The sequence below is a fragment of the Haplochromis burtoni genome, unplaced genomic scaffold, assembly GCF_018398535.1.
Source record: "Haplochromis burtoni strain Fernald_Lab_line unplaced genomic scaffold, NCSU_Asbu1 Contig_35, whole genome shotgun sequence".
NCBI classification, from domain to species: domain Eukaryota; kingdom Metazoa; phylum Chordata; class Actinopteri; order Cichliformes; family Cichlidae; genus Haplochromis; species Haplochromis burtoni.
The window spans coordinates 1,516,012-1,529,506 of record NW_024582396.1 but is presented as its reverse complement, the minus strand read 5'-3'; the positions used below and the strand labels follow the sequence as shown (position 1 = coordinate 1,529,506).

The window sequence follows — 13,495 nt, the reverse complement described above, 5'->3', positions numbered from 1 at the left end:
TAATTATGTCCATTTATTAAAATTATAATATATCAAAATAATATTTAAACCTCAAAAGTTACAAAGTTTTTAAATTTAATGTTGCTGAAACAACAAAGTAATAAAAAAAATAAATCTATCTGATCGAGAAATCACTCATCTTTGGAAAAGAGAGTTTATTACAGAGAAATGGCTCTTTCCAAAATAAAAGCTATACTATACGCTTCTTCTGGGCTATATTCTCAGCAGCATATTAAACATATCAGGTCCCCATAAGGAGAATCCTGTGCTAACGGCTGTCTAAATGACTCGGGTAAAGTTTGTAGCATGCTGCTTGTTGTTTTTGTCTGCTTCCACTTGTCTTTGCACTAGGATGATGTCGGAGTAAATGTGCAGTCATATTCGTTGTGTTCCCACTAGTGCTGTCAGCGTTAATCTGAAATGACGTTAACGCCACAACACGGCAAATCTCCGTTAACGAGCTACCGCGGATCGCCCCGTGCGTGGGGCTGGACGGCCAACACGTTAACGAGCAAACTGCGCTAACGCACTAGTTCCCACCAATGTAATTGAGCATTGCGTGGCACATCCGACATACTGTTTTACTTTAGTCCATGACGCGCTTACCTTCAGGGTCATACCTCACATGAAAACCAAAATAGTTCCAAAGGCCAGATCTGAATGAGGGTGGGGGAGGTTCAATTTGCCATGTTGCAACGAGCTTAGCTTCTGTCTTGCTAGCTTGCGCTGCTCAGTGGATCTGCGCTCGACAGTGCAGCCTAGGCGGAGTAGTCGAACGTAGATCCACTGAGCTCTCAACACAGACAGCATCGTCAGAAGAAAAGTTGATAAAATAAATTTTGTATTGTTTGATACATATGCATACAGAACCGAAAGCACTGTATCGAACGGTTCAATATCGATATGAGTATCGTTGCACCCCTAACATATATATATGTACATGTTCCCTCAGAACAACTACAAGGTAAGATTCAGAAATGTTAAATATACAAGAATTTTTCCTTCAGTGTTAAATTTGACACACACTTTGCTTAGGCTGCTGCCCCCGCGACCCGGCCCCGGACAAAGCGGATGAAGATGGATGGATGGATGTTAAATTTGACACCTAGTATTGAATTAGTTTTAGGATAAATTATGAAAAATGGACGCTCGGCAGTTAGTGAATCATCCTGTTGCGTTTATTATTTTCAAAATACCACAGTTTTTTTTCCTTGGTTGTATCATTATTTGTTGTATGTTGTTGTATATTTTTTGTTTTGTTAGTTTTATCCACGACCTTAAAGGCCGGTCCGACAAAAATATTGTCGGACATTAAACCGGTCCGTGGCGCAAAAAAGGTTGGGCACCGCTGCTTCAACCAATAAGCACAACCGTGTTTATCTTCTTCTTCTGAAGTGCCCTAACAGCTCTGCACTGAAGAAGCAGCACCGCCCTGTCACTGATGGGTGTGAAGAGGGTAAAAGAACAGACCTGATGTTGTATTGTTCGCTGGAGGTTCAGTCTTGTGTAACTAGCACGTTGCTGTTCTTACTGCGCCATAATTACACAGGCCTCCTGCTACACAGCTTCAGCCTGGCTTCAGCCTTCAGGATCAAACTACAGCAGCCCCTCCCAGAGATAGTGCTTAGATGTTGATAGCTCTTTTATTGATGTTGTGAGTGTTTTAGCCATATTTATGGAGGAGAGTGCTTTTTTGGCATGGACTCCTGAGCGTCTCTCTTTCCTCCTCTACATGCATTTATATTTTCTCTTTTCCATTTATATCCCTCTAACATCCATCTTCCTCCATTTCCTTTATTTCTTTTCCTCCTATACCTCACTGTCTCATCTCGTTTGTGCTGTATGGGATTCCGCTCTGAAAGCGATCACAGTGGTCTCTTCCACATCGCTGTCTATATGCAGTTCACTTTGTGTTGTCCTCCTGTTTGTTGAATACTGAGCCACGCACACATATGTAAATCACAAAGCCTCTGACCTCACTCAGCCTGCTGGTTGATGTGTAAGCCATAGCTCTAGTTGGGGGAGTAGTTGTGGAGTAATTACAGGCGACCTCTAATCCCCTCACTGTATCCCAGCAGTCTCCTCTCCGTTGCACGCCACCTCCTTTGTTATTTTCTTCTATTCATCCTGCTCTCCCAACCTCCACACACAATGAGCCACAAATGGAAAAAAATACACATCTGCACAACTCCTGGACTTAACCAACTTAAGCAGCAGCATTAACCATGGCCTGTAAAACTCCCATGATGTTATCCATTCTACGTTGAAGCAAAGTGTCCAGGCAAAATGGTAAAACATACAGTTCCACGTGTAGCTGCTTAAAGCTAGATACAAAAGTGAGGCAATCCCCTTAGACTCCTGTGTTAAAGGAGAAATAACCATGTTGACATCCTGGGTTTTAGCATGCTCAAAGTATGCTTTGGCCTGCAGACTAGAGCAGCTAGGATTCAAACCTTCCAAGCACTAGATCAGCAGTCCCCAGCATTTTTTTGCGCCACGGACCAGTTTATGGCTGACAACATTTGAACAGACCGGCCTCTCACATTCACACACTGGTGCATGCAAACCACAGTTGTAGCCACAGCTGCCCTGGGGCAGACTGACAGAAGCGAGGCTGCCATATCGCACCATCGGCACCTCCAGCACCAGTAGGCGGTAGGGTAAAGTGTCTTGCCCAAGGACACAACGACCAGGACAGAGAGAGCTGGGGGATCGAACCGGCAACCTTCCGGTTACAGACGAGCTTCCCAACCCCTGAACCACGGTTGCCCTAAACACGCAAAGCTGCTCCTCACTAGGGAAATATTGGGAACATCAAGTTCACAGGTGTGGTCAGCTGTTCGCGATGTAGCATGTTTGCAGACGTTGGGTCTGTTGCTTGGCGTGCTGTTTAAGTCAGCGTGCGGAGGTCGTTTATGTGCTGATCCCATAGCCTGCTGTGTGTGTGGCCGCTCAGGATACACTCCCTTGGCTTCATTTGACCACAAACACAGACAGAGATGAAGGGAGAGCAATGTAGAGAGTCTGGCCAGCCCAAGCAGAATGCATTCTCATTAAACTTTAATGCTGCTGAGGTCTGGGAGCACTAACGGGGGCTACTCACTCAGGTCGCTCACTCTCAGCACACTCAGCCAGACACCGCGAGCCTCCACCTCCTCCCTTCCTCTGTGAGTCTGATAAGGCTGCACCTCCTTCTCTGCCACATTTTGTTCCCTGTGTCTCTGATGCTGTAGCTAATGATTAACCAGATATCAAGTGTGTGCAGCTGTATCAACACACAGACACGCGGCTGTTTCCCAAAGTGCACAAAAATAGTCAAGTGAGGCAGAAACCTTTTTAGATTTACTCCTAAGCCAAGCAGTGTTTATTTAATCATTACTATTTATTAGCACGATAATGTTGTTAATATACCGATACCGTGTAAATGTCTCCGCTCTTCTCAAAAAGATTACCAGCAGGTTTTGAACCCTCACTGCTCTTATGAGGCCACATGAGCCTTTGTGACTGATGAGAAAAGCTTGGACTGATCAGGTGGGGAAAGAAAATCTAATCTAATCTTTTACAAGCCAAACTGGGAAAACCATTCCACAGATGCTGTGTTTTTTGGCCTAGTTCATAACTTAGTTGTCACATCATTTACATACACTCTATTATTGAGAGCAGAACAGAGTAAAGTCAAATACTGTTGATGCTGAGAGTACTCACAATTATGGAAACATGACTCCAACTTTAGGCTGACTTTGTTCTGCATCTGTTTAGATGAAACATTTGTTTTCAGCTTTTTGTGCTGAAACCATAGGCTGTACATAAAAGATGGACATAACTAAGAGATCTGAAAAGGAACGAAGACTTTATGGTCTTAATCACTAGGTTCAAGTTTTGCCTTAAGATTGAAAACTCACTACAGTAGGAGTGTGTAGTTTCCTCATCATGTGATTACAGATTTTAGTACATAAAGAAGAAAACAACAACAATTGATAACAGGATTTCACAAAGTAAAGGCTGATATCACAGTGGTAACATCCATCTTGTGCTTATGTAGTCTACATTATTTAAATTCATGACCACCTAGGTCACTGACTATACTATACTCGTAGAAAAAGCATCACTTTCACTTTATTGTTAATTATCTGTTTGATTCCATATGTCTGATTCAGGGACACAGTGGGGGTGGAGCCTAAAGGTGCTTTTATGCCACCTGTCGCACGGCACGACAGTGGTTGACTCCATCAATTTTAAGATCAGCGTTTGCATTATACAGTCTTTAGTTTTAATTGTTTGACAAAATGCATGGACGGCATGGTGGCACAGTGCTTAGCACTGTTGCCTCACAGCGTGGGTTCTCTCCGGGTGCTCCAGCTTCCTCTCACAGTCCAAAGACATGCAGTTAGTGGGGATAAGTTAATTGGTGACTCTAAATTGCCCTTGTCTATGTGTCAGCCCTGTGACAGACTGGCGACCTGTCCAGGGTGTACCCTGCCTGTCGCCCTAAGACGGATGGATGTTTTTGGAAAAAAAAGAAATGTAAATATCTGCATACACAGAGGGTTTAAAACTGACACTCCTTCACATAGTTTCATGGGGGAACCAGCAGTTCAAATAACTCAGTATCACAAAAATTATGATTATTCTTGACTAATACGGATTTTAAAGTATAACCAATACTAGTGTTAAAAGGTGGAAAAGAGGCTGTAACAAATCTGGCTGAAGTTCAGATTCCAATGTTTTTAACCCTTTTTACAACCAAACAACCTTCCCCAAACTTTAGTTGTTGTTGTTTTTAACCATAACTACATTATTTCTCCTGAAAGTAATAATCAGAGAATATCTGATAATGGCAAAAGAAAAAGAAAACAATGTGCACATGGCAGAAGTGAGCGTTAAACAAAAACTGTCACTGAATGTCATCGGGAGTTGTAAGAATCCGTCACTGTGTTTGGTGAGCATTGTTTCTGGTGACAGAAAGCTTTCAATTGAATGAATGCTGCAGAAAAGCCCGAGAAATAGTATGCAGAAAATGTGTGAACAGGCCCGTCCACATACATTCTCTGGCTTTCAAACCTAGATTCTGGCCCATATTTACTGCATTGGACACACACATGCATACACACAGGTGCACTACGCTCTTTTTTTTCTCTTGCAAATTAAATGAAAATTAAGTAAAAAGATGACGGACGGAAGCTCAGAACCATGCACACAAACACACCGGGCTTCTATTCCCTCCAGGTGTTGCAGACACACCCGACTGCCTCGAAGTTCTTTTAATTAAGAGCAAAGTGTGACGATCCAATCCAGGAAACTCAAACACACACAGAAGCACATGGACTCACACTTGCTCCAGCTGTCTGGAAAGCGAGCGAACGCTCGCTGTAAAGCAACAGGACAAACTGTACAGTAACGCAGGCGTGCTGTCTTTGCTAGAGTGTCCTTTCCTTCTGCAAGCCATCTGGGTTTGTGGCTGTTTGTGTTTCGCTTCTCGTTATAAGGACAGCGAGACATGCTGTCAGAACGTGTGCATCATGTGGAGGTGGGTGGGTACCGATTTTGAGCGTACAATCTTGCATGAGTGCGAGTGTTTACCAGCGTAAAATAGGAAAAAATGGGCACACATGCTTCCCTGTGTGCATTCAAGTATCCGTGCTCACAGTTTGTCTGTGCGCCGGGACAAAGTGCAAACACTACACGCTGTAATTAGTGCAATTTAACTTCAGGACAAAAATGAATCAGGTTAACAAGAAACAAAAAAGGTTCAGAGCATCAACAGCAGCCAGTGAACTGAATACTTAAATATTTCAGGAACCACTTCCAAGTGTGTGCTATTTTCAGACCTGATCCATAATTCAGCATTAGCATTTTTCTCCCAGAAACCTTGAAACTCTTCAGTCTGATCTGAAAATGTTGCTTTTAATTTCAGCTGAAAGACAACAAGTTTTTTTCTTTACTCTGGAGACATTATTTGGTAAGGTGACATAATTGTAGCCGCTGCTGTCACGGCCCCGGGGTTTGTGTGGTTTTTGAATTCTTAGTTAACATATATTTGAGTTTTAGTTTCTGTCTGGCTCATATCATCATTTTGCTGTTTGAAGATTCAATTTTCTGTTTGGTGAACTTTTAGTTTCTTCTGTTGATTTCTTTAATATTCTAGTAGACTGTTTTTTTTTTAAATTTCTTGTTATATTTGTCAAGTTTTTGTTTGTTGTTATTACGTTAAGTGTTCTCTGAGGATGAAATTCACTTTTGTGATGTTGTGTTTGGTTCACATCGTGATCATTTTAGCAGTAGATGTAGTGGTACAGTCTCCCCAGTGATTCCCTCTTTCTGCCTCTGTCTCATCCATGCGCTTGTATTCATGGTTATCTAAATGTGATTCTTGAATCTGTTGTTAGTTGTCTTTTGTTTATTTCCTATTTTACAATAAAAGCAGGGTTTCTTTCACAGGTTGAAACAGGGTTACTTCTTCCTTTTGTAATTGGCTCCCTTGCCCTGATTGCCTGTCTCATGTCCCTCGTGCTGGTCAGTCCCCATGCAAACTTCAGCGTAAACGCAGTTTCTTCTCTTCATTTTATTTTAATTGTCCTTTTCATTTTTTCAGCTTTTAAACACAGAAACAGCATCACATTGAGTTACGCCAGTCTACCGGATAAGTGGGTGGACAGCTAAGTCACAGAAAGTAAACGGCATTGGATCATAATATTTACCAGGAGCTTGTTTTTTCATATTTTAAAAGTTCTATAGTTGTAGTAACTCTGTGAGGTTTTTACGTGTAAATACTGGTTACCTGTAACAGATTGTTTACATACAGGAACTTATGCAGAAAGGGGAGTGGTCTATTTTGAAAGAACTACGACAGAGTCAGGCAGGACTTCTCTGGTCTTGACCTCTCACCCTGTAACATCACAATCTATCTCTCACTGTTTATGTAAATATTAAATAAGAGGAAAACAATCAGTTCAATAAACTAGAAACCAGACTCCACACATTAGAACAGATGCTAGAACCAAAGACTCAGGCTGTTTTTGACCTTGTCTCCCAGCTGTAGCTGACCTCTTGGACAGCAGCAGCAGCCACATCAGACGGCACACAGGGCGGAGGGCTCCGCTGCCCTCTCCATGCACCCTGCAGCCTTACAGCATTGGGGAGCTCTGGTAAAGGGAGATTAGCTGTGTGTGTGTGTGTGTGTGTGTGTGTGTGTGTGTGTGTGTGAGTGTGTGTGTGTGTTTGAGTGAGTGGGAAACTTCCCATTCTTTCAGTCTCGCCCTTTCCTTCTCTTCCACCACTCTAATCCTTAAAACCTCTAAATCCTCCCTCCTCTCCCTGCTTCTGTCCCCCAAGTCCTTATTCCTTCTGCTGCCCATCTGGTTTCAAGGAACAATCTGCACCTTGTACAGATCAGAAAAAAGTTTAAAGTCCTGAAAACAAAACCAACGCAGATGTGCATGCTGATTGATTCAATGGATACGACTGCTGATGGTGCTTTTACTTCTTTCCCTTAAGATCAACATAAGCGGAGGCCTCCATTAACATCGCCTACCACCCCTGTGCTGTGCATCCACTCTGTCTACAAACTCTGCTCTGAGCACATCAATATTTTAAACATTATTTCTATATTTACGTTTTGGGAACCTCAAAGCTCCCAGGGGTGGATGGAACATTGAGCAGAAAAAAGATTTCCTGTTGTGCTTAGAATTATTTGTTCCTGAGATTATGGTCACTGCTGCATACTGCATTTTGATCCTTCCCCGTTTGCATGACGGCTCCCCTGCACCAACCTTCCTCCGGATTAGGAAGTCAATGGAGATTTAGCCAAGTCAATGGAGGGAGTTTCTGAAGTCTACAATGCATTAGAGGAGGACAAAGCGTTTGTTGTAGCTGTGAATTAGTGAAGGAAAACCCAGGTGCTGACTTCTCACCGTCTGTGAGCTCAGAAGCAGGTGATCTGGCTCTGCGATGTTTCTTTCATGCTGGAGGTTAAACTCGTGACAGATAAAGTCCCATATCAGTATAACCTTATCACTGCCAGCTGCTTGGCTCTCAGGCAGTGCTGGCCAGGTGGAATGGTCTTGATGTACTAAGGTACTGAATGTCCTTTTGGCTGTAGGCTCTCACTGGTGTTGGAAAACATCTCTGGACATGAATGCATGAGGAATAAACCCTACACGTTCAATAGACAGTGTGGAAGCACATAAATAAAGATTTATCAAGGTCTTAAATCCTTAAATTACAAAAAAGCAAAAAACTTTTCAATTTAGTGCCCTGTTGGGTAACTATGTCTCCTTTATACTCACAGATTTCTGCTTCATTCACAGACAGCAACATGTTTTCATCCCCAGACATTACTTGCTGTCACTCTATCAGGTACTAGTCACATCCAAGTAGAAAAATGAAGCCAACACGGAAGTGCCAAAGCTGCACTTCCTCTCATGGCCACTTGAATCTGAGAGACAATTATTTTTTCAATAATTTATCTGTTTGGATACTGGAGTGTGAGGCTTTGCCACTTTCATTGGCAGGCGTCCAGACACAGGCATCTGCCAGGCGTCACCTCTGCTAACTAGAGTGAAATTGCAGTATTTTATTTCTCTGTTACTTTCTGTGCAATAGCACCTGTGCAGCTTGCTACGTTTGCTACCAAGTTACCAAGTTTGCTAGTGTTAGCTGAAAACGTGAAACTCCACCCTCTAATCCAAATATGGTCACTTCTAGCAACATTAGCATTTTCTGTAGCCAAAACAGTAATATTGAAGCTGCAAAATATCCTGAAACCAATGGGTGATGTCGCTACACTGTTCCTCACCATTACACACAAAACCTCCTTGGACGGCAGTCTTGACACACTGGCTATAACTGCGGTGAACACTGAGAGACAACAGTCACATTATATAGAGCGACAGTGACTGTATGAGGAGGCTGGAGTCAGAAGGCTGCAGTTTGCCTCCTGCTGGGAGCGTTTTACTTTCATTTTCATTCTGATTAGTTTGCAGCTATGAGCGTAGAACGAAAGGCTCTTGGTTAGATGTAGAAACAGATTGTGATTTGATTTTAAAAAACGTCCCTAATCAAGTATACCTTCATGAACTTCATCCGATTACTTTTTTCAAGTAACGAGTAAAGTAAGGGATTACTATTGCAAAAACGGCAATTAGATTGCCGTTACTTTCCCGTAGGAACGCTGCGTTACTGCATTACTAAAACCGTGATTTTTTTGCGAGAGTGTCTCATGACAGTGACGTAAGCAAGTGCGACGTTTGTGACAACAGCTGTGTGCAGATCAACAATGGATCATATATCCACTGCGGGAGAGAGCATGAGCGTGCAGCGTTTAAAGCGTGGAAGTACTGACCTTACTTTGAGTTTGATTCCATAAAAAGTGACAAAAACATTAGTGTCCGCTGTGCGTGGGAAGAAAACTTCTTTTTACAGCGAAAAAAACCCCCTAAACCTCTGAACAAGCACCGAGTAGCTACGATGTAATGGGAAACTCACAGAGAAACTCGCGGATTCTTCCACTGACCGCTGCACACCTGCACCAGGGTAAACCTCCGCCTACCCCACTCCTGCTTTACAGGTGAAAATAGAGCAACAGGACCGCTGAGTCTGTGACTTTATTTATTTTCTGCTGTGTTTTACTTGCATCTATTTGAAAGAGTGAGTGTAAACACAAAAAATATTTTATTTTATGTGCTGGAATGTGCAGAAAATAGGTTTAAATGTTAAACTAATTTCTTCCAGTCAGAGAATGTTGCTTATAATTAAATTTTTGCTTGATGCATAAAGTTAAAAGATTAAAACTAATAAAACAAGTTTAAAAATAGACTTTTCCATTTGATTACATTTTGTATGATGATTATGTAGAAAAAGTAGAATTGGGCTGAAAGATCTATCGCTTTATCACCTCTTCAGGTTGTAAATCGTGTTTTTAAAAAGTAACTACGTAACTAAGTAACTAAGTAATTAATTACTTTTGAAAATAAGTAATCAGTAAAGTAACAGGATTACTTTTTTTGGGAAGTAATCAGTAATTAGTTACTGATTACTTTTTTCAAGTAACTTGACCAACACTGCCTATAACGAACTTTACCTTCCAGTAGCGCCATTATACGTTCAAAATGAGAAGATTCAAGTTGCCCAGTAATCCAGATGATAATTTTTAACGTTAGATTTTCGTCCTAACGCACTGACTGCTATTGAATTGGTTGCTTCAGATTGCAGATGAGCACAGTTGGGGAACATTTGCTGCATGCACATCTTGCTTGTTAACTCATAATTCAAAACATATTGTGACAAGAAAACTTTTTTTTCCTCTAAAACAAAAGTCCAATTCCAGTAACTCTCTGCACTGAAGTATGGACTTAATCCTGGATTCTCATTCAGCTGTGACTATCCTAAATCTCTTGACCCCATTTGTGTGAGCGTGCATGAAGATGGTCATCGCCTACTGTTCAGCTGGAAAGCTCAAACTTACATACTTGTGTGTCCCTTGTTTTTATTGTTGTCCTGCTTGTAAAACATATGCTTGTCTCTTCATTTTTCCTGATTTCTTCTGTTCTATATAATTCAGCTTCTGTTTCTATGTGTACAGCTCTTCCATTCAAGCATGATCAAACTACACTGCCATCAGTTTGCGTACCCCAGCAGGTATGCAAAAGATTGATTTACAGTTTAATTAAAGAGCTGAACAATTAAAGTTTATTTAAACAGGGACTTCAAAATACCTGGCCAAAGATCCCCAAGTGGCGAAACGTGCTTCTAGAAGGACTTTGACAACGAACCGCTGGGTTTAATGATGAAATGAAACCCGGTTTGAGTACGTTTCTGCTCAATAAAATATTAGTTCAGTCCTGTGTCTGGCTTCTATACTGTGCATAATAATCTTACACCATATAGTGGTAAATATCAAAGAGTGCCTCAGTAGCTAATGCCTGCACATTTCTCTAAAATCACATTACTCCTTTGGCCATGGTGTTCTGGTCCGGTTAATGATTAGCCAGATGATGAAGCCATTATTGACTGAACCTGCTGCCTGTGCCTCATGGAACATTAAATACATCACTTCCTCTCAAGGGGCCCAATGCTGGCCCTCACTCTGTTTCCCTTCAGTGAGGAAATGAAAACAGTCATTAGAATCAGAGAAGGACAGAGAAGCTAAAAGATGCTGCAACAGCAGCCAGGAGCAGAATAAGGGTCCTCGCATGTTTCAGGAGCAAGTTATCACATACAGCCCTGACTCACAGTGTCTTAAAGATTGCTTGTGTTTAACCCCCACCCCCCGGTGCATCAAACTGCAATGCTTTTGTAAAAGGCAGCTGGAGTACACCCAACCCTCTATAACATCTCCCTATCATCTCATAGTGGGTTTGTTCAGTTTGAAGTGGTCCCCTTCTGTCATTTTCCCATAAAGCTTCTGTACAGCCAAGCATCCCCCAGACCAGCACTCTCTGTTCTTATTCTTCTCTCAGTTTTCTCTGACAGCCTGCTCGATCGACAAGCAGAGGGTTTACAAACGTCCAATATCATTATTATGTTGTTACAAGTCTGTCTTTCCTAATCTGTATGTTATCTGGTTGTGGCCTGCTAAGAATGCCAACCACACCCCATCTTCTCCTCTCCGCCGAGGGGAGCACAGTCTTACACGCCGCCTCACCACCGGCCCTCTGCTGGGCTTATGAAACCGGCTTGGTTCGCTCCAGGCCTGTGAGCTAGTGAGCTATAATGTCATTGTTTCTGCTGTTATTGTAAAGGATATCACACACACACACACACACTGTCCGCAGAAACCTACAGCGATAAAGCTCACACTCCAGCCTGCACGCGTGCGTAAAAAGGGAAATCTGAGCGGCGCTGGATGTGTAAACCGAGGGATGGGGTGCAGTCCCCATTGATGAAAACGAGTGGGTGAGGGCTGGATAATGCTATGATTCATCCCCTCCTCCCCTACCTCTCTCCCCATCAGCACTGTCACACCCCACCCTCACCACAGCCCCTTTCTACACCTGTTTGACCCGGGCCGTCTCCACTCACTGTGACCGTAAATTGTTTTAAATGTATCGATTGTTTTCAGCAGCATCCGGTCTTCTAATGCAACCACGATTCTTTTCGGAAACACCTCCCGAGCCCTGGGTGCTGTTATATCGGTGGCTGCATGTTTGGGAACACATCAACACCTCCACAAGTGCAAAATGACGGAATCGCAGAGGCTGGTGGTTACTGGATGTGATGGTTATAATGGAGAGCTCGGCTACAAGAGCAGCTTTTTGTGCCTCAGAACTTCCACAGAGGAGGAAGAAAATGTTGCCCTTACTTTAGCATGGCTTGTTCTTTCTCCTCTTCCTCCTTTTGCCGAGCCATCACTGCCATGATTATCTTCCTTTCCTCCTCGGTGAGGTGGCTAAGGTCCGGCAGATCTGGCATGGACGGCGGCACGGTGGGTGGGCGAGGGCCGCCCTGGGGCCCCACCGAGGCGGACATCTTTTCGACCAGCACCACCCCACCACCTCCTCCTTCTCCTCGGCGTGTCGTTTCGGCTGACAGGTTCCCCGGAGTGTTCCCGAGCCACACCTCACGACATGGTCGGCGGGCGTAGTGAACGCGGTAGCGGCAGCCGCAGCTCCGGCGAATAGTGCGCGCCGCTCATGGTTGGAGGCACCCTCGGCTGTGCTTTTGTTTGTCCTCTTTATGGGTGTTTCTGCCCCCACCACGCTCTCGTCGTCGTTCCCCCCCACCCCCCGCCTGCCCTCCTCTCCCCTCCACCGCCCGGATTCACACGGAGCCCATCTCCGTTTTTTCACGCCGGGAATTGAGTCGAGCTGAGGAGGGGGCCGTGGTTCTTCTTCGCTCGGCTGATCTGTGGAGCCTCCGCCGTCGTCGGACTGGAGCTGGATGTGGGGTTGGTATAGGCGGAGTCCGTGCTCTCTCTCTCTCTCTCTCTCTCTCTCTCTCTCTCTCTCTCTCTCTCTCAGTCAATGGGAATGCAGCCCACCGTCATCTCCCGTTTGGTCACAGTCGCGCTTACTCATGTGAGAATGGGGTCCTTAACCATCCCAGGCGTCGCTCGGGCACGCGCATCTCAAACCCACACAAAGTTCAGGGAGCACAAAGCGTGTCGGTGTCTGACACTACCGGCTGCTTCCGGTCCCCTTTCAATGCTTTTGTATTTCGTCAACTCGAATAAATCACCGCCGGTTTAATGCACGATCACTTTCAGCACCACGGACAGCTGCTCAGTTCTCTGTGAGCAGTTTCCACACCTGAGCGACTCCACGTCGTGTTTATGCTGTATTTTTGAAATGCTCCAAGCCACGAGAGCAGGTAACGAGCTTATTCTTCCGTATTCGGACCTGAGATTGCACCAAGCACAAGCGAGCACAAGCAGCTGCTGCACAAAACTTGATCTAACCATTCTTTGACGTCATTTGAATCGTGTGTCCTGATACAGACTTTAGACTGACCTCCGTACTTCACGCGCTTTACTTTAGGGCAATGGAAGCTGGGCAGGGGT

At 43.8% G+C, this 13,495-nt stretch overlaps 1 protein-coding gene across 35 annotated transcripts in view; it reads right to left on the bottom strand.

Moving 5' to 3' along the window:
• Window positions 1-12,931, bottom strand: part of rims1b (regulating synaptic membrane exocytosis 1b) — an 82,019-nt gene extending 69,088 nt beyond the window's left edge. For 12 of the 35 annotated variants that reach the window (XM_042219594.1, XM_042219596.1, XM_042219593.1 and 9 more), the window contains exon 1: window positions 12,299-12,929. In XM_042219594.1, the coding sequence (XP_042075528.1) occupies window positions 12,299-12,465 (167 nt within the window). In that variant the 5' untranslated portion in view covers window positions 12,466-12,929. Of the gene's footprint in view, window positions 1-12,298 lie in introns of all 35 variants that reach the window. The other 23 variants (XM_014332648.2, XM_042219592.1, XM_014332650.2 and 20 more) reach the window with 3 other exon arrangements.
• Window positions 12,932-13,495: the final 564 nt, after the last annotated feature.